At 32.4% G+C, this 19,418-nt stretch overlaps 2 protein-coding genes across 2 annotated transcripts; both read right to left on the reverse strand.

The window, feature by feature from the left end:
- Nucleotides 1-67: 67 nt before the first annotated feature.
- On the reverse strand, nucleotides 68-5,299 carry LOC110994502 (cytochrome P450 CYP12A2). The gene is made up of 10 exons (XM_022261170.2): nucleotides 5,170-5,299; nucleotides 4,728-4,846; nucleotides 4,064-4,194; nucleotides 3,485-3,609; nucleotides 3,026-3,142; nucleotides 2,486-2,761; nucleotides 2,180-2,336; nucleotides 1,462-1,674; nucleotides 747-918; nucleotides 68-243 (listed from the first exon to the last, which is right to left on the reverse strand). The coding sequence occupies exons 1-10, from the start codon at nucleotides 5,226-5,228 to the stop codon at nucleotides 83-85; spliced, it is 1,530 nt and encodes a 509-aa protein (XP_022116862.2). The 5' UTR covers nucleotides 5,229-5,299; the 3' UTR covers nucleotides 68-82.
- Nucleotides 5,300-13,574: 8,275 nt separating this feature from the next.
- LOC110994513 (carboxypeptidase Q) lies at nucleotides 13,575-15,257 on the reverse strand. Its single transcript, XM_022261184.2, has 3 exons — nucleotides 15,036-15,257; nucleotides 14,841-14,970; nucleotides 13,575-14,772 (listed from the first exon to the last, which is right to left on the reverse strand). Exons 1-3 carry the CDS (start codon nucleotides 15,221-15,223, stop codon nucleotides 13,684-13,686), a joined length of 1,407 nt encoding a protein of 468 aa, XP_022116876.2. The 5' UTR covers nucleotides 15,224-15,257; the 3' UTR covers nucleotides 13,575-13,683.
- Between the last annotated feature and the right edge of the window lie 4,161 nt (nucleotides 15,258-19,418).

A 19,418-nucleotide genomic window follows, 5' to 3' on the forward strand; every position in this document is an offset into this window, starting at 1 on the left:
GTAATTAAAAAAAAATACGTAAAGTTCATTTAAGGGGTTCATAGTGATCATCTAAAATAAAACTGTTGTTTAGAGAATAAATTTAATTCATGTAAACATTTTTAAAAACAAATGGCAAGTCCCCTTTAATGTATATACTTATGGCAACTTCTACTTCAGCTGGAGGTCCATCCCAGGACACTTCGAAGTTTTTTATCATTTGTGATGTAAATGACTCCAGTTGTAACTGGGCTATTCTTCTTCCTGAAAATATTTTTTTTTACTAGAGATACTAAAGTTCGTAAGTTTGATTACTGGCGAAAAAATGCTTACGTGGTAAACAGATTATGTGCATATACCCACCCCACGCGGAGGAAACCGTCAAACATACTAACGCCATTAAAATGATTTTAGGTAAGTAAAAAAATAACTTATTAAATTATTTCTAAATACGATATTTAATTTATTAATAAATTTAATCCACAGTTGTCTAATTTGTTTCGTTATTAATTAATTATAACTTATTCTTAAATAATCTTTTAATATAATACAGCTTTAAAATACGTAATGTCGAATTATTAAACACAAGTTTAAGACAATTTCATTGAGGCTTAAAAGGCATTTAAAATTTAGATTATGTGGAAAAGTGTAATTTAAATGACAGTGCTAATCTAATATAGCGTATGCGCTAATTTCGCATATATCTACGACATCGTGTAAAATTATTTTCAATGTATTTGCTTATTTACTAGGATTATGAAACTTACCAATACAACTTCTAGTTCCAAAACCAAATGGATTATATACAAATGGATGAGCATTTCCATAATACAGGGGGTCAGTCTTATCAACAATCCATCTTTCTGGAATAAACTCGTTCGGTCTTGGGAAATGTTGCTCAGTCTTACCGAGAACTTCATGGTTTAATATTACAAAACTCTGGAAACGATTTTAATTTTAACAGTACGTAGCACGCATTATTAATCAATACACGATAACAATATTCGCGAATCTGTCCCCTGGTATTTTATATTAATCATGGCCTTAGTTGAACGGGGGCCGGACAAAATATTTTTTTATTTAAGTACTATTTGATATTTTAATTTCGAGGTCGATTCATTCAAAATATTAAAAAAATAACATTATGCATTTCAAGACAGATCTTAAAATCTGTAAGAATAAAGATAAAAATATTATACAAAGATAATTAAATGGTTTATTGGCGTACGAACCTCAGCTCAATTCACGGCTACACCAATAAAGTGATATATTATATGTATTAGTTATTTCTGTGTGTTTTTAGCACTTGCTTCTAAGGAGAAGGCAAGTATTGTGAAGTACGCATATCGCAAACAAAAATCCGAAAGACATAGAAAGCTGATCACTTACTTGTCTAGAAAATAAAAATCTTCAAAGAAACGTATGAAATCTGAGGACAAGACTCAAATATGACTGTAACACTGGATTTTTACTATTACTTACATCTTTAGGTATCCTGTATCCAAGTACATCATAATCTTTCGAAACTTTTCTTAGATTCGCTGGTACTACTGGTATAATTCTTAATGTTTCTTTTATGCAAGCTTTTAGGTAAGTTTCTTTTGGGTTTTCCGATAACAGCTCCTCTCTTAGCTTTTTCTGTTTATCTGGATTTCGAGCTAAGAGGTACAAAATTGAAGTCACTACGTTTGCCGCCTGAGGTAAAAATTAATAAATAAAATTATGATTATGAAGTAAAATTATGTAATTACCACATCACAGCTTTGTTTAGGAAGTACTGTATATACCAATATGTCCCATTATATCATAGGTCGAAGTGATCCTACGAAAAACTTTTATGAAACAATCTGTATGCAAACAATCTACTTGCTTACGACTTTGTTCGCACGAAAAATGACCTATTCCAGAGAACAATCTACCATAACGTTGAATAGTATAGTTTCACCTTGAATGTATATACGTTTAAATGGAATTTAATGACTATATTGTTATGATGTGTGTATCATTGGCCTTAGTATAGAGTTAATTATTTAAGTCTGCTCGACGTTCTGGTGGACAGAAAAACTGTGTCCAGTTTGTTTCCACCACATTGTTATAAAATTACACACACAACAAATTAGAGTAATTTTGTCATACTTTGACAAACAAACGCCTAGAACTTGTTTGACTCAATTATTTCAACTATCCGAATTATTATTACCGTATCTACTCCAGCAAATAGAGAATCACCAGCCATAAGAACGGCAGTTCGTTCATCAATGTTCACCAGTTTCTCCAGAATACTTTTTTCGTCATCAGGTCTATTTGTTTCCTTTTTAAGCTTTTCCATACTTTGTTGCACAAAATATTTGCTAAGTCTGTAAGTTTTGAAAACAGTTTTACTACTGCGGGGAGCCATTGCATTTCTAGTAGAATGTCAAACACATCGATAAAGAAATCAATCATTTGTAGGGCCTCGGCCGTTAGTTTTAATCCTCAAACAAATAGAATGCGTATCTTTACTCACTCCCATTGTTCAGCATAGGTCTTCATTGCCTTTTTAAACAGCGGCGTAGAGATGTATCTCCACAGACTTGGTTTCAAGTCCAAGTTTTCCGCTAAATAAAAAACGTCATGTATATTCTTCGTGAGTTTTCGTGCTGGGGAATCCTCGGGTAAATTAGGGTCGAAAAGGTTCAATCGTTGTCCTAGAGAAACTACCGCTACCGATTCTAAAGACCACATCGTAATTTCATGCCTTACATTATTGACCATATGTTTTTCATCAAGTAGAAATTGTATTCTAAAACAACAGCAAAATGTCAATGGCAAGTTTGTATAGGCAAAAACCTACCTCGTTGCAGTGAGATAACCCTAATTGTAATATGTTTAATAAAAAAACAATAGTTTCACTCTATTATTATTAAATCAACACCACCTGCTCGTTGGATTCAATGTAATGGTAATTTGGGTTCCTAGATATTAAGACTGCATGCATTACATTATGCAAGTGAATTCTATGGCGGTTCACATCGCCATATATATTAATCATTAAAATACGAGTTACCTGGAAACCATATCTTCCGCTACTTGATATAATGGTTTACTATAAACTTTTACGCCCTTAGGCTGCAGCATTATTGAATTGACTTTAGATCTTAAACTCTTCCAATTCTGTCCATATCTAGAAAGTTATTAAAACATTGTTAATAATACATATTATGGTATTTAATTATGTTTTATTATTGAATTTGAAACCACGGGCTTCAAAGTTTTAGTCTTATTAAGTTTATTTGTTTCCAACAAAACTTTGTTATATAGCCATTTAAGTATAATATTTTGTGAATTTTGTGTATGAAAGCAGCTTCATCATTTCCTTTAAGAAATTAAAGTATATTAAAAGGACAATTTTTAAAAAGTCGGCAACGATCAGATGAGCCTCTGGCCCGTATTTTCTAGAATAAAAGACAAATATTATTATATACATATTTGAAAATAGATTTTTACTTAATTATTGTGTATTTACTCTGTAATAAGGCCAGTAGACTCAGATTCAGAATTTGGATTATCACTTTTAAGGTAATTCTTTCTATAATATTGTAGGGATTGAAAAGCTGGTCGGTCAGGAAGAATATCTTCCTCACGTAGAATCTGGAAAATAGATCTGGCATTTATATAACGAATCTTTAAAAATTATAATAGGATTTGTAATTTGTTTACGGGCCTTAAAATACAAACATTATAAAAAGGATTTGATTTTATTGTAACAATAACAGCGAAAATCTTATTAATACATCTTTAGGTATTTTTAAGTGTGTCAGTGTCGAGACTTACTGCGAATTATGGTTAATCCCGTATACAAAAAATTAATTTATTGGTCAGATAACAGGAGATACTTACTACATTAACATGAAAATACTAAAGCTAACAAAACTTTGAAAAAACTTCATAGTTTCATAAAACATCGACGAATGTGCGACAAGGAAAGAGGACATAATATGTAAGCATTTTGTTAATTGTGTTGCTCTAATATTATATCTGTCTTACAAACTACCACTTTCCTAAGAAATTAGTTTTTAGTTACAGTAGAAAGCGAAAACATTACCTTTTCTATAGCGCTAGGATCGTATAGATTTATTATTAGAAATGGAACACCTAATATCTTCATTTTCACTATTGGACCGTACTTTTTATACAGTGTTTCGTATAAAGCATGTTTCACGTTATACAAGGAGCCTGAAAAACTGTATTTCTTAAGTTACCTACTACCACACACTATCTACACTTTACAAGAAATTTTATTACTAGTTGTTTTAATTGGTTATTATTACATATAAACAACAGTTAATAGAAAGTCCACTTCCTATTTATTAATTATTTTAGTACTGTTATTTCGTTTCTTAGCAAACATATATTATTTTTAAATGCAACGATAATAATAAAACTACGGCGTGACTTCGACACAGAATGGAAACATATTTAAAAAATACCGAAAAGTGGCTACATATATGTATGTATATAAGGCCAAATATTTATTACAGACCAAATATTTATTATTTTTGCACACCACGAAAAAATAAAACAAATTATGATTTTTTTACAAAAACATTCGCTGGATAAAACATAAATTAAATACGAACGGTAATAAAAGACTAGTCGTCCTTAAATACCGGCTTTTAATAAAATCATAGATAAGTTTTAAATAAATAAACGACCTGGTTGAAGGACGATGCTGTTCAAACGAATCAGATATTTAAGTATATACGTACCACCAGGTAGAAAGTGATGCAGTTGTCCTATGATAGGTAATGAAGATGGACCTGGTATTTCTTGCCATGTTTTGATATAGTTTCTTTTATCGACGAGAGTCGAACTCACACCTAACAACCTGATAAGCAAATAATAATGGCTTAAAACTATTTGGTATCCATATCTAGGTTTATTCGATTCCAAATTTAAATTTTGAAGTATATTATAGACAACAGTAGTAATAAACAAGAACTAAAGTGTCTCACGTTTTAACAAAGTAATTGAATATTAATCCTTAACACTTAGAACAAATATTAAAACAAAAGAAATTCTAACCGATAATGATGTTTTCGTTTTTAGTATTCAAAACAAAAGAATAACCCAACTTTTGTCTTTAAACTAATACCTTAATAATTCTATCTAATAATATTTTGCTCTTAAAGATAAATTAAAATTGATTACCTTGTGCTTCTTGCATTGAAAATGTAAATTGTATTTATCCCTCTTCGCAGAGATAGCATTTTATATTTTATAGTCTACTGCACGACCGCTCACACACAATTTACTTCGTAAATGATAAAATTCCGAGGCCAATTTATTTTCAGTCGAAATCTTTGATATGAGTCATAACCGTATATTAAAAGGTTTTTATTCGCACTCGCATCTAAATTCACATATAAACACATTACAATATTTAATTAATAATTAAATTAAATATTAATTTAATCTTAATTTATGTATATAAGTAAAATTATTAATTATGTGTGCCAAGTCCTAAAGCAATTTAGTCGGTAAGATCGAAAAATATTATTCATATTTCATCATTTTATTACTATGTAATTCGTACTTTTTTATAGATATATTGAACAAAAATACTATTTAAGATCTAACAACGGCTGAGATGTAAGGAAATAGTTGGTGGTACAAGTTAGAAAGTGCAGTGCAGACAGGAATGCCGGGATATGGAGGAGGATTTTGCCAAAAAATTATTGTACATTTAATTTCTTTATCACATTGTTGTATGTTGTAAAAATATTTCCCTCTTGAAAATATAACCACATTACTAGGTAATAACTTATTATTGGCGCTTTGTTTGGTGTATATATTTTAAAATGTATGCATTTATTCAATAATTAATTCACGGGCATTCCTCTGCGCAGAATAAACATGACTTCATAGACTTACATTTCTGAACCAAGACGCTTTGAACATATGTTAAATTTGTTAAGTATTCAATGTAGCATGTTTGTGTGCGGTGCATATATTAAATGCCTTTAATTTATTTCTTCCGTTCCAATTTCGACTCTAGGCTGGAGATTGGCAGCTGGAAGCAGGCTACTAGTTTTGGTATAAAAACCAAAACTAGGTAATTGTATGCCATTTTTGCCTATAAGTGTTGGTTACATTAAAAATAGTATTTTGTGATTTTTTTAGTGATGTTAGTGTTTGTTATGTTTTTTTATCAATAATAATTACTTTACTTGATATAATGAATTAATTTACATTATATAAAATTCATATAAACAAAGTGAAAATATATTTTTGACATTATCAATAATCCATATTGAATGGGCAAGAGATTATAACAGCATAATATTCACTCAGACTATATAATGTATTTAGTAGATAGTGCTATCAACGATTATGTTGATTTCTGCGAAGGTTAATAGGTATGTTATTTATTAAGGGTATTATGATATAATATGTTTCTAAATATGGTAAAAATAGACAATAAACCTATCATTTCTGTTTATCTTATTGCAATATTTTGTGTACAAATGATAACTAGCAATTTTCAAAATTACCTGTATAAGCCGATGGTGGTATAAAATTCTGGCATCTATGTTTAGATTGTAAATAAGGTGAAACCGGCAAAACTTGGAGTAAGATCACAAGCGAAGTCGAAGCGTTCTTCAGGGAACGTCATATGACAATAAAGTTAAGGCCCTTTAACTATTATTATATTATGTTAATATTTTTTAAAGAACAAGGAGCAAACGGGCAGGAGGCTCATCTGATGATAAGTGGTACCACCGCCCACCGACACTCAATGCCAGAGGGGTTGCGAGTGCTTTGCCGGCCTTTTAAGAATTGGTACGCTCTTTTCTTGAAGGACCCTAAGTCGAATTGGTTCGAAAATAATTTTCCTATTACATTAAATAGCTTTATAATAGTAGATAAGTTTTGATGTGAAACATCTATAGCCGCACGTAAACCCGATTTCTGGCGTGGCGACGCATGCCGTGGCGACGCGTCGCCACGCTATATGATATACAGTCTAAATGCAGTAGTAAATTTCACATTAAAAATATTTAATGAAAATAATGTTTATTCAACAAATAGTCATCGTTATCTGGAAAAAAATCGTAATATTTTATTTTATCATTATGTCATATTTACCTTTACATACTTTTACTAAAAAACTCAAACAATATCTTGTTAAGCTGTCCTATACTGATACAGAAAACATTCTTATTGTACAAAATTAGTATAGATATAAATTTGTTAAGTAAAATTAATTATTAATGATGTAAAAGGAAGAGACTGGCTGCCCACAACACAGGGAATCCTAGTGTGGGGGCCAGTGCACTCTACTTTATAGAAACATTAATGTATTTTGTGTCTAATAAAGTTCTTTCTTTCTTTCTTCTTTCTTTCTTTCAACTGGTTCCTATCACAGTCTATTCTTTTCTGCATATTACTTTTACAAAATAATGTCGATGTTTCACATCTGCCAGGCGTCCCGTTACGGCTCACATTTTTATTGTAAGTCTTCTCACGTTTAAATCAAGACTCGATTTAATTCGTAACATTTTCCATTTTGCAAATATGTATAATTACATTACTACTGAGTATTAACTTATCATCATTTGTACTTTGTTCTTAAAATGTCATTTTCATTTTAGAAAAGAACACCGGTACAACCACTTTCTGAATTTTCTGTATCTGTTTCAAGATCATTGGTTTTATCAATAGGCAGGTAGGCGATCAGCCTTCGAATCTTTTGGGACATGCCACGTACTCCTTCACCATACGATCGAGTGCTCATTGCACTGTTAGACAGTCTTTTGGGCCACAGCCGGGGTTCGAATCTACGACCTCAAGGATGAGATTCACACGCTCATTTACATTTAGAATGGGAAATCTATTGCACGACAGATATTAAATGCAAATAACTGCGAGCAAACTCAATGTAAACTGAAGAAATAAATAGATAGTACTAATACATATAGTCAGAGATCGTCCGCTAAGATTAATGACGTTCTTTGTCGGGAAAATGTAAGGGATTTACTCCACTAATTAGTTGGACATTTGGAGGTAATCTTTCTAAATCCAGAGAAATGGACTAACCGTTAGTAATGTATATGCGATAAAGGCAAATGTTTATCATTTATCTGTAGTTTCATTACTATAAATTATAATATATATTATAAGTCTAGAAAAAGATGCAATCATACGATACTCAGAAATTCCTATATTTAAGCATTCCAACCTAGACTGGCCACTTCTGCAGAAGCGACACGTTCTGGAAATTTAAGCTGAATTTAGTATGAATATTATCGGGTTTCTTCAAGCATCCCACTAAGTTTCAATACTCGTCTAATTTGAATAGATATGGTTGTGAAATTCATATCCGGTTTCGCAATGGCTTTGTGAAATTGAAATTTAGATATAGCGGAAACCTTTTAGTGATATTGTAAGGGATCTTAGCTTTACGTAAATTTCATAATGTTTCATGTGAATCTGACAGGAAATGTGTGGTTTGGTAATTGGTTAATTGAATAGTTTTTACATTAGATAATTAAACCTGTAGAATAGTTAGCAAATAGGTAGTGGGTTTGTGAGATACATTTAAACATACTTACTTATTTGTTCTTCTACTGAGGTCATAATTTTAACTAGCTGTGCGTAAACTTTATTGAGTGCTAAGAGCGAACATAGAAATGTCAAAGATTCAGAGTTTCATGACATTTCATACCGCTAATCACAGCATAACATAAAAGTTATAATAACAGATTATACCTTGACTTGATTTGTGAAATAAAAAAATCCTGTGTTTTTTATTAAGTATTAAAGAATTTCATTCGCGTTTTTTTCCTTTAGAGTTTGTGTAGTAAAAATATAAAACATCGTGAGTATGCTATGTATGGAAACTTGTTTAATGCTAGTTTATTGATTTTTTGTTCATCTACAAACTTCCACTCCATTCTCACCTTATCGTAAATTTTAATTGAGGCTGTTGATCTCAAGATACTTGATATAGAAAATGCCATTAAATGACTATTACTGTCCGCTGTCGCGAATTACTAAGTTAGTAGTTAGTTAGTAAGTCCCGATAAGTTCCAATTAATAAGCTATTTATTACTTATTGGTAGGATAAACAGTATTTTTGCGTTTCACGACTGTCAGATAGCGCTGTTCGTCATGAAACGCAAAATATCTCATTCGGAACTTTTATCTTTCGAATAATTTATGTGTTGCATAGCTATTTGGTACCATATCCGTAATTAAGTAAATTGTGAAACAGGCCCTCAGACAGACTTTATTAATAATGGGTTTGTTATTCTTCTTTTATATTAAATATTTATTGTAATTATCAATGAATCTCAGAATTTAGAATTTAGAATTTAGTATGAATTTGTGCTTTGTTATATTTTTTTTATTAATAGGTAAAACTGTGCTGTATGGCTATGTTTGAATGTGTATTCCGTTTTTGGCTTTTGAGTATAATATAATTGTTTGAATATTGTTTAATGAGTAGCTGTATACTTTAATGAAATAAATAAATAAAGAAAGATCTGAAATAAAGTTAATAACTTCAAACTTGTTAAGTTTTATTTCATACAGTTTTCATGGAAGCATTCAACTATTCCCTCGAGAAACTGACTCGGGTTTTGATGTGGTGTGGCGCCTGAAGCCTTTTGTTGTGCAGATTTAAACTTTCCTGTTTTGCTCTAGGATTTATTGACATAGATAAAACAAAGATATTAAAGAAGAAAATACAACGATTTTTTTAATTTGATTTCAGTGCAATGGTCTTGATAAAATGTGCTTTGTTTTATACTTTATTGTTCTTTATTTTTTAATTATCTGATCAAATAATTAAAGAAAAAACTTCATCTTAAAGGTTCTTTTTAAATTTATTTATACTCTTACATGTTCGACCTTACTGTTTATAGCCTATATTTATGTAAGCCCAAACATTCAGTCTCCGTGGCTTAGTGATTAACGTACGTGTTATAACGAGGTGTTATATTTATTACTGTAGAAAATAAAGTAGTCAAAGATCATTGATATTATTATACTATTAGGTATACTGGAATCAATACAGCTTGTGTAATAAAGTCCTGCGAAGATCAAACATTTTTTTATTTTGTTTACCATTGTATATTTAACTTTATTTGTTTAAATTTTGAACCGTTTTAAATACTTAGCGTATACTAAATATTTAAAATCTTTAAAGATGACAGTGTATGTACGAAACTGATTTCTTAAGTCTGACCTTGGAGTTCGTCGAATATTAAATGAGCCTGAAACAATTTAAAATCATATTGCCAGAAGGACCGGTTTCCAAATTGTCGTTATTGAAACTTTATGAGCCGTATCTACGATTTAACCCTTTCGCTTTGAACTCGATGAGTATCATTCATATTTCATACTATCAGTTATACAGTATATTTCGTACAGTAGGTAAATTTAAATAAGTATGCCGAAAAAAATATTCGGAAAAAAATATAAAAAGGTTCGGGCACAAGATTGTATTTCGGTACCACAGAATAATCAGTATTCGATAAAAGGGATCCATGGACATTTTCGATGATGCGTTGGAGCCATTCTTGTTTTTGAGTGCTGTTGGACTTTTCTGCAAGCAGTTATATTAACAGATACTATTGCGAATACAAGAATTTAATTCACTGAAGAGTGACTGGTTATATTATACTATGTCAAAACTCATACGCCAGATGTCGTTAGTTCTGCATCGTTACGCGACTCATCCATGTCATTTGCCTTTAATATTTCTAAAATGACATTATTATATGAAGACTTTTAATACTAACTAACTTATATGAAATATTTTGCGCATTTGAATTAAGGAAGCTTTGCTTGTCTTCTATTTAAGGCGTTTACTAGTGCATATCTTTTACAATACGTTACAAATGTATAATGGAGATTTTTTATACCATCATATTTATTTAAGAATTATTTTTCTTAAGACGTCACCATGCTACAAACAGCTTTCAGATAGTATTTTGGATATCCGAAAGTTGTTGATGATACCGTAGTGACCCAATACACACCCTTTTTGGAATGTGCTTAATGGTGTAAGATATATGTAAGATATAAGAGATCATAATCTAATGAAGCTTTCATTTCATAACAAAAGCCTTTATATAATCTCATTCTGTTTCGATATCTGTATGCTCAATTAAATTCTTATTTCTATTTCATAATATTCGTTTAGCTGTGGCCGGAAGTGCTGTAGTCCCACGATTATCATAACATTTTTCACCCATGACCTGTAAACAAACATATTTTACTTTAAAAATTTTCGCCGCCGGACATCTAACAAATAAAGAAGTTCTACAAATTTATTTAATAAAAAATTAAACTTTTAATTTAATTATGAAATGTCGTAAGCACGTTATGGTTCTTACATGTCTACATTACATCAAAATTCTAAGTAAATTACAATAAAGTGTCCCACGGTTTATAATACGCCCAATTGCACAATTTAACACTTGGGAACCTAGAATTGGTACAAACAATTGATGGTTGTTGTTTATACCAAGGTAAACCATTTTCGATTAATATTCTTTATGCATAAGGTAGCAACTTATACTAAATTGACCCATGGTAAGTACGCCGCAAATACACCATTTGAGGGAAATATTGGTACTTAGTATAACTAGGTCTAGACATAACAAACAATTGATTATTGTTGTTGCTGCTTGGTTAATACCAAGGTAAACCATTTTCGATTAATATTCTTTATGCATAAGGTAGCAACTCTTACTAAATTGACCCATGGTTAGCACGCCGAGAATACACAATTTGACACCAGAGAACCACTGGTACTTAGTTTAACTAGGTCTACAGATAAAAAACAATTGATTGTTGTTGTTGCTTGTTGTTAGTAAAAGGCGAATCATTTCGATTAATATTCTTATTGCATGATAAACTGACGAACAACGAATAAATCGATGTATTGATCCCGTTTGATTTATAACAAAGCTTATAGTTATTTGAGTATCGTTCGTAAATCAAGATCATATTCTGTGTATCCGTCCCACATGTAATTTAATATTTGAAAAAAATCTCTTTGAAAAATTTGGCTTTTATAATATGATTTACAAAAGTTAGTAGCACTTAACAAGGTGAAGAGCTTTTAATATTGAATAAGGAGATTTCTTCTAAAAGCTAAAAGTAGATTATTAAATATCTTTTTACTTGACAAATGAAAAATTATTTTTTAGTCTACCTCTACTTTAGCATTGCACGTGTTATGAGGTAATAGTATTTGTTCCATAATTGAGCCTTTGGAGGTATTAATACTTCAATTGTTGCTTTGGCACGCAAACTAGCGTTAATTTGTTGAATCGATACAGCTTGGTAATATAAGCCCTATATTTGAAATAATTGCTATGCAGTAGATTCTGATTATGGGTTCATGTATAAAAAAAGAGTGTGTGTACTTATGTACACGCGTTAGAAGTTATACTTCTTTGGCGTATGGAAAAAATAACAAAAATATATTAAACAATTAAAAATAACAGTAATCATTGACGATAAATCATAATAAATAAATTATACATACCGACAATAAACCTCAAATCTAAATGCAGTCAAAACAAATACACACGATATATACAAATAAATTATGAGTAAATACTATCACCGTCGTATATAAAATTGATTTAATAAAAACACCAAAATAATATTGATTTATTCATACTGTTCAATTGTACTGTTACACGTGTTCTAAATATAAAAATACTAGGATAAAACTTGAACATAGTTATCGATTTTCATGCCACCTAGAACGAACTTTACGATGTTGAATTCGTAAAAATTCGCTCTCATCATTCACGTCATCATGACGATCGCGCTAAAAGAAGTATAACTTCAATAATCTAATAATTATTATAAGTTTCAAGAATATGTAACAATACTATTATATGGTTACAATTTCAACTTATTATATAAACGCAAATTCTGCCATATGCCACGTTCAAATTTGTCTTACATAATTAAAAGTAGTAGTTTTACATGGTAGTTTCTTATCACATTACACTACATTATTACATTATTTAAATGAATAACAATGTTTCACTCAATTAATCTATTCTTATATGTTTTATAAACAGGAAATATTTGTTTGTGATTTGCTTTTTTAAAAGAGTACCGTGAGTTTTTTACGCCGGCTTTTTATCTCGGCCGACACCATCTTTGCTATGCTACATGTTCAAATTTAATTTTTTTGATGTTTATATTGGTATTATAAAATATAAATATAAATAGTACATAATGCCATTTCAAATCGTTTTAGTTAAAACTCCGTATAAGTATTAAATTTAATATTGAAAACACGAATCAAAGATATTTCAAAGTCATCGTTTCTGCGCTCTGCAACATATTCCGAATCAATTGGAAACTTGAAAGCTTTTGTAATACATTTTTCGTAGAACGTGCAATTCCGGGCCAAGAATACTTTTGCATCCAAACTTTGCATTGTTTCAGACAGCGCTATCATTATTTTCCTAACTTTAAACTTGTGATTTAGAGCTTTTCCAATAGTTTGTAGTGTTTTAGTGTAAAAGTATAGTATGAAAGTGTTTTTCTTTTAATATAGAATAATAAAGAGCAAATACTTCTCATGTTTTTTTTAAATTAAATCTTCTTAAGAATTCTTGGTAGACTATATTAACTAGTTTCCCTAAAGTAATAAAATTTTACTCGTATGTTATTACTAAGTAATCAATGGCGAGGTATATCAACGGATATATCAGCAATAACATAAGATACAGCAGCCCAAAATGCAGCACAGTTAACGACATCATCAATATTCTCCACATCCATTGTATCGGCTTCTGAATGATGATAGCGAAAATATTTATCATTTTTATTCATCAACGACGCACCAGGTATACCTTTATTGATAAACAGTACTATATCGGAACCAGGATTTTTAGATACCTTCAACTTATCGATTGGTGTAAATAACTTCAATATCTCAGCAATTATGCACACCGCATCTTTTGACCCACCTACTTCTAAACCTAATGGCTCAAATGTTCCTTCATCAGATTCCATAATAAAATTTATTTTATCCAGTTCTTTAATATGACGTTTTAAATATTGGGCAGCACCTACTAAACCCGGCTCCTCAGCAGTCCATAAAATAGCACGAACAGTTCTTTTGGGACGAAGTTGAAAGTGGTTTAGTATGACCGGAGCAAACCAACTTATCATCATACCACCACCATCGTCCATTGCACCCTGCCCGACATCCCAGCTATCTATATGTCCAGAAACTATAACATACTTATCAGGATCTACAGCCCCTTTCAAATCTATGATCGTATTTCGAGACTTTTGCGTATCATATGTACTTTCCATCTTTAACTTTAAAACAATCTTATTCTTACTAATGAATAATCTTCTAAGTAAGTGCGAATCCTCCACCGTTATAGCTGCTGTTGGTATTCTGGGGACATCATTGTCATAATGTTGGGAACCAGTGTGGGTGGTGTATAAGGAATATGGAGTGACGCTTCGTATGAGGGAAGCAACCGCACCCTTACGGGCGGCTTTTGATGCAGCTTGTACCCTGTAAATAACGGTTTCCCCATATGAAGTATAGTGCTCATCAAACAAAATGATTTTGCCTTGAACGTCTTCTTCATTTAAACTATCCAGTTCTTTGAATGTTTTGACTACCAGTAATTCAGCTGTAATGCCTTTACTTGGTGTAGAAATTGATGGACCTAGGCCGATGATTGCAAGTTTTTTGTAACGAGGTTGTAGCATCTCTAAGGTCTCAATACCTCGCACCCAGTGTGGTACCTGCAAAGTAACGTTATAAGGTTGCTATTAAGAATATTTCTGATTTCCAAGATAGTCCTGTATTTTACCTCTACTTCTTCGGTAGTAACATCGTTAAGTCCGGACCCAATAGTAATGTTAACCATGTGATCTATTGAATCTTCCAAAACCTTACTACCGGATAGTCGTGCTCCGTATTTGTCAATAAATTCTGAAAACCTGTTCCAATGAACACAACACTTTATTTGTTTGTTGTAACACTTATCTATAGTCAAAAAACTTACGAATTATACATTCTTGATCCAAATTCATTCTTAATGTCCTTGATAATTTTGTCTGTAATATTTTTATAACTTGCAATTTCTTTAACTAATGCGTCGTCCAAATCACAATTGTCATTATGTATTAAATAAGAACAAACAGAAGTACAATAAACAATTATTATTATGTAAATTTTATATTTATTCGTCATTGTTGCGCGTTTGTTATTGAGATCACTTGTATTAACTATGACAAATGTGTAATGAGTGTGGCTATTATCTCTTCTTATCTCTAGTCACTCAATTTCGAACCCGTTATGCTTACATAAAAGGTCAAATAGTATTATAACTAGTTGTAATATATTAGTAATGTCAATGCGTTATAGGCATAATGAGAATAAATTTTTTTTTTTTTTTTTTTTTTTCTATATACATGTGTCTTCACTGAGACATCATGGAACATTACGATCTAGCCTAACTTAAGACTAATAAGTAATTTAAGTCTAACCTAATTTACTAAAAAGGATTATTATATAAGTGAGTGTCCAATAACACTACTTACAGTCTCTATTAAAGGGAAGAAGACACTCTGTTCTTGTGTTCTATGTTGCAGACACTCTTTAGCACTTGATATTTACGTACATTATCACTAAATCACTAGTTCAAATGGTTTTGTCCTTTTCAGTCTTCTCACTAAGTCCGTGGTGTCAAGGAGTTGGATAGCCTCGACATTCACGTGATGGTGGAGCCTATGTTCGTGTGCTCCAGCAGTCTTTTTTATTACTGTAGCGACGTCCTCAACATTAAGGTCCCGGTGGAGGTCGTAATTGCGAATGTACCAGGGAGCATTGACTATTCCCCTGAGCACTTTGTTTTGGAAACGTTGGATCACTTGGATGTTACTATTACTGGTGCAGCCCCACAGCTGGCAACCATAAGTCCATACAGGTGTCAGGACTTGTTTGTATATCAATAATTTATTTTGTACTGATAAGGTGGAATGCCTTCCGAGCAACCAGTACAATTTAGTGTAACGGAGATCCAACTCTTCGCGCTTCTTTTTAACATGGACCTTCCATCGTAGTTTAGTGTCCAGCGTCATACCTAGGTACTTAGCTGAATTTTCGAACGGCACTTTGTCGTTATCAATGTATACTGGCAGGTAATTTGATGTCTTGTTGGAAAAGTTAATGTGAACTGATTTCGACTGATTTAGTCTTATCCGCCACTTCTTGGTCCACAAGCCAACAATATTTATAGCTCTTTGTAGTTTTACTACCGCTTCCTTTTCAGTAGCTGCCGTAGACATGATAGCAGTATCATCGGCAAAGGTCGCGATTATGTTATCTTCTAGTTCAGGGATATCGCACGTGTATAAGAGGTACAGGACCGGACCTAATACACTCCCTTGCGGCACCCCAGCTTTTATTTGTTTCAGTTCTGAATAATCATCTTCTTGTCGTACCCTAAACGTTCTTTGTGTTAAATATGACTCGAGGATATTTGAAAATTGACGAGGCAGTAGTTTCTTCAATTTGTAAACAAGTCCTCGGTGCCACACTTTGTCAAAAGCCTGAGCTACATCCAGAAAGACCGTGGAGCAGACTTTTTGTTCTTCTAGTGCTATTTCAATATTATTTGTAATTCTATGGACCTGCTCTATGGTAGAATGTTTATCTCTGAAACCGAATTGGTAATCCGGTATGAGCTGCTTTTTGGCAATAATGGGGTTAAGACGTTTGAGAAAGAGTTTCTCAAATAGTTTTGCTATAACAGGTAACAGTGAGATTGGCCGGTAAGATGTTACTTCGTGTGGTGGTTTTCCTGGCTTGGGAATCATTATAACTTCCGCAACTTTCCACATACTGGGAACATATTGAAGTCGAAATGTGGCATTAATTAAGGTTGTCATTTTAACTACGGCTTTACGGGGGAGATGCTGTAGTATCTCACCCGTAATTAAATCAAAACCTGGCGCCTTTTTCTTAGTTAAACATTTAATTTCTCTTATAACTTCTTTCGGTGTGACTAGACGGATGTTTAACTCTTCTAACGATGTTTCTTCGAAGTCAAGTGAATCTTCTTCATCGATTTGAAATATATTTTCTAGGTGATCAGCAAACCTCCTAACTTTTTGTATGTTACTTGCAGCCCAATTCCCATTAGACTCTCGTAAGGGAGGAATATGTGTTGTAGGTTTTTTGATATTTCTTATCGCTTTCCAGATGGAGTAGTTGGTGGAACCATCAGATGTTAATTGGCTTAGGTATTTATTTATTGAGGTATCTTTATATATTTTTATCTCTCTCCTTAGTTGTTTAGTAAGATTATTCAGATGTTTTTTGTCTTCAGGACATCTTGTGGAATGCCACCTTTTTCTTTGAGCTCGTTTTGTCTGTATGAGATTTATAATCTCTTTTGGAAAGTAGTTGTTTTGTACCTTTTTCTTAAATTTAGGAGTATTGCTCCAAGCAGCTTGTTGGATGTTCTTTGTAAATTTATTTACTTCAAATTCTAATTGTTCCTCAGTCTTTAAAGGTACTCTTAGGTCTATCATATTCTCAAGATAAATTTTGAAGCTGTCCCAGTCCGTATGCGGGTTTACGAGAGATGGATTCTGTTTTCGCTTTATAGGGTCTTCGCCAATTGTGAGTAAGATTGGTGAGTGATCTGAGTTCATATCATTGGCTTCCTCTATTTGGAGAACATTTGGTGATACTTCTCTAAATATGAAGAAATCTATAAGATCTGGTATTTTATTCTTGTCTGTTGGCCAGTAGGTAGGCTTTCCTGTCGAAATAGTATCACATCTCAAATCTTTCATAGCATTGAACAGTTCTTTTCCTTTAGTCGATATTAATCTTGATCCCCAGTAGGTATGTTTTGCATTGAAATCGCCTCCCAACACAAATCTATTTCCAAGACTTTCTAGTAGGCTTTTGTACTGATCATACTTAAGTGCATGTCTAGGTGGGCAGTAGATAGATGAAATTGTTAATGGACACTGTTTCATTGCTACGCTTACAGCCACAGCTTGAATATGCTCTTTTTCATATTTAAATGTCTCATGGTGTTTTAAACTGTCCTTTATTATAACTGTACTTCCCCCACTGGATTTATTACTGGGATGAAGGGCATGGTAGGCTTGATATCCTTTAAGTTGAATGTATGACTCCCTGGTAAAATGTGTTTCCGATACCAAGCAGATGTCAATGTTTTCATGTTTAAGAATAATATGAAGTTCTCTTTGGTGTTTTAATAACCCATTAGCATTCCATGCCATTATTTTTAAAGACATCATTGCTTCAGACGTTTAGAAGCTGCTATTATGGTGCCGCTTTCTAGTTTTTTAAGTCTTTCATCAAAAGATGTCAATAATGAAAGTATGGTGTTAATCTTTTCATCTATGCCTGTGTTAGCTTTCTCATGTTGTTGTGTTGAGGATTTAGCCTTTGGTCCTTTAGTGACCTGAGCAAAAGAAACAGTCTTGGAAACTAGTTTTTCTGGTTTTACAGATTTGACCGGTTCTGTATTTGATTTTGATTTTAAGACGTTTCTCATTTTTTGCAGTTCTTTTGCAACTACACAGCCTCTATAGTTAGCTGGATGTGACTCACCACAGTGAACGCACTTCGGTTTCGCGTCTCGAGGCTTGTTACAGTCTACTGTGAGGTGCTTTGCAGTACATTTTACACACCTCGGCTCCTTGGAGCAGTATTTCTGTGTGTGCCCATATGCCTGACACCTCTTGCATTGAGGAATCAATTTTGGTGATTTCAGTGGCTGTACATCAATTTTGCAGCCAAGTATCGATTTGATTTGATAAATGTTCTTTATGTTTTCCTCATGATGGAAAGAGAGAATGAACATGTTCAGCGGTTCCTTGTTTTTCCAGCTATATTTAACGGCTGCGTCTAAAATTTTAAATCCTTGGAGGATGAGGTCTTCAACTATCCTATCAGGCTTGCAAGAAGCATGCAGATTTTTTGCCATAACTCTTATTGGTCTGTTCTGCTTGTTTTCGTAAGAGAACCACGAGGCTTCTTCTTCTTTTAGATGTTTTGTGATACATCTATAGGTAGCTTCGCTATTGGTATTGATCTTCACCGATCCATTTCTGAGCATTTTTACTGTAAAGGAGTCTTTATTTAATTCTTTTTTCATTAAAGTGTCGTAAAATGATTGGTATTCAATCACATTTTCGACGATAATCGGGGGTGGAAGGGGTTCCTTTTTGGACTTTTGTTTGGCTACTTCACAACAAGTAACTTCTTTCATGGGGGAAGGGGAGGTGTTTAGTTTCCTTTTCTTTCTGCTTTTTTGTCGCACCCATTCCGTTTCTTTAGCCAGTTCTTCTTCGTCCGTCTCATACTGGATAGGTTCAGCGGCTGCCGCATCCCTTTGTGT

Source organism: Pieris rapae, chromosome 18, assembly GCF_905147795.1.
Source record: "Pieris rapae chromosome 18, ilPieRapa1.1, whole genome shotgun sequence".
NCBI classification, from domain to species: domain Eukaryota; kingdom Metazoa; phylum Arthropoda; class Insecta; order Lepidoptera; family Pieridae; genus Pieris; species Pieris rapae.

Bases quoted from the DNA above. Each gene is read 5' to 3' on its own strand.
- LOC110994502 (XM_022261170.2), bottom strand. From the start codon at position 5,228: ATGCTATCTCTGCGAAGAGGGATAAATACAATTTACATTTTCAATGCA. The intron at 2,762-3,025 runs GTAACTCGTATT...CTGTTGTTTTAG, and splicing joins GCGGAAGATATGGTTTCCAG to AATACAATTTCTACTTGATG. The intron at 919-1,461 runs GTAAGTAATAGT...AATCGTTTCCAG, and splicing joins GATACAGGATACCTAAAGAT to AGTTTTGTAATATTAAACCA.
- LOC110994513 (XM_022261184.2), bottom strand. From the start codon at position 15,223: ATGACGAATAAATATAAAATTTACATAATAATAATTGTTTATTGTACT. The intron at 14,971-15,035 runs GTAAGTTTTTTG...TCATTGGAACAG, and splicing joins GGATCAAGAATGTATAATTC to GTTTTCAGAATTTATTGACA. The intron at 14,773-14,840 runs GTAAAATACAGG...GTTACTTTGCAG, and splicing joins TTACTACCGAAGAAGTAGAG to GTACCACACTGGGTGCGAGG.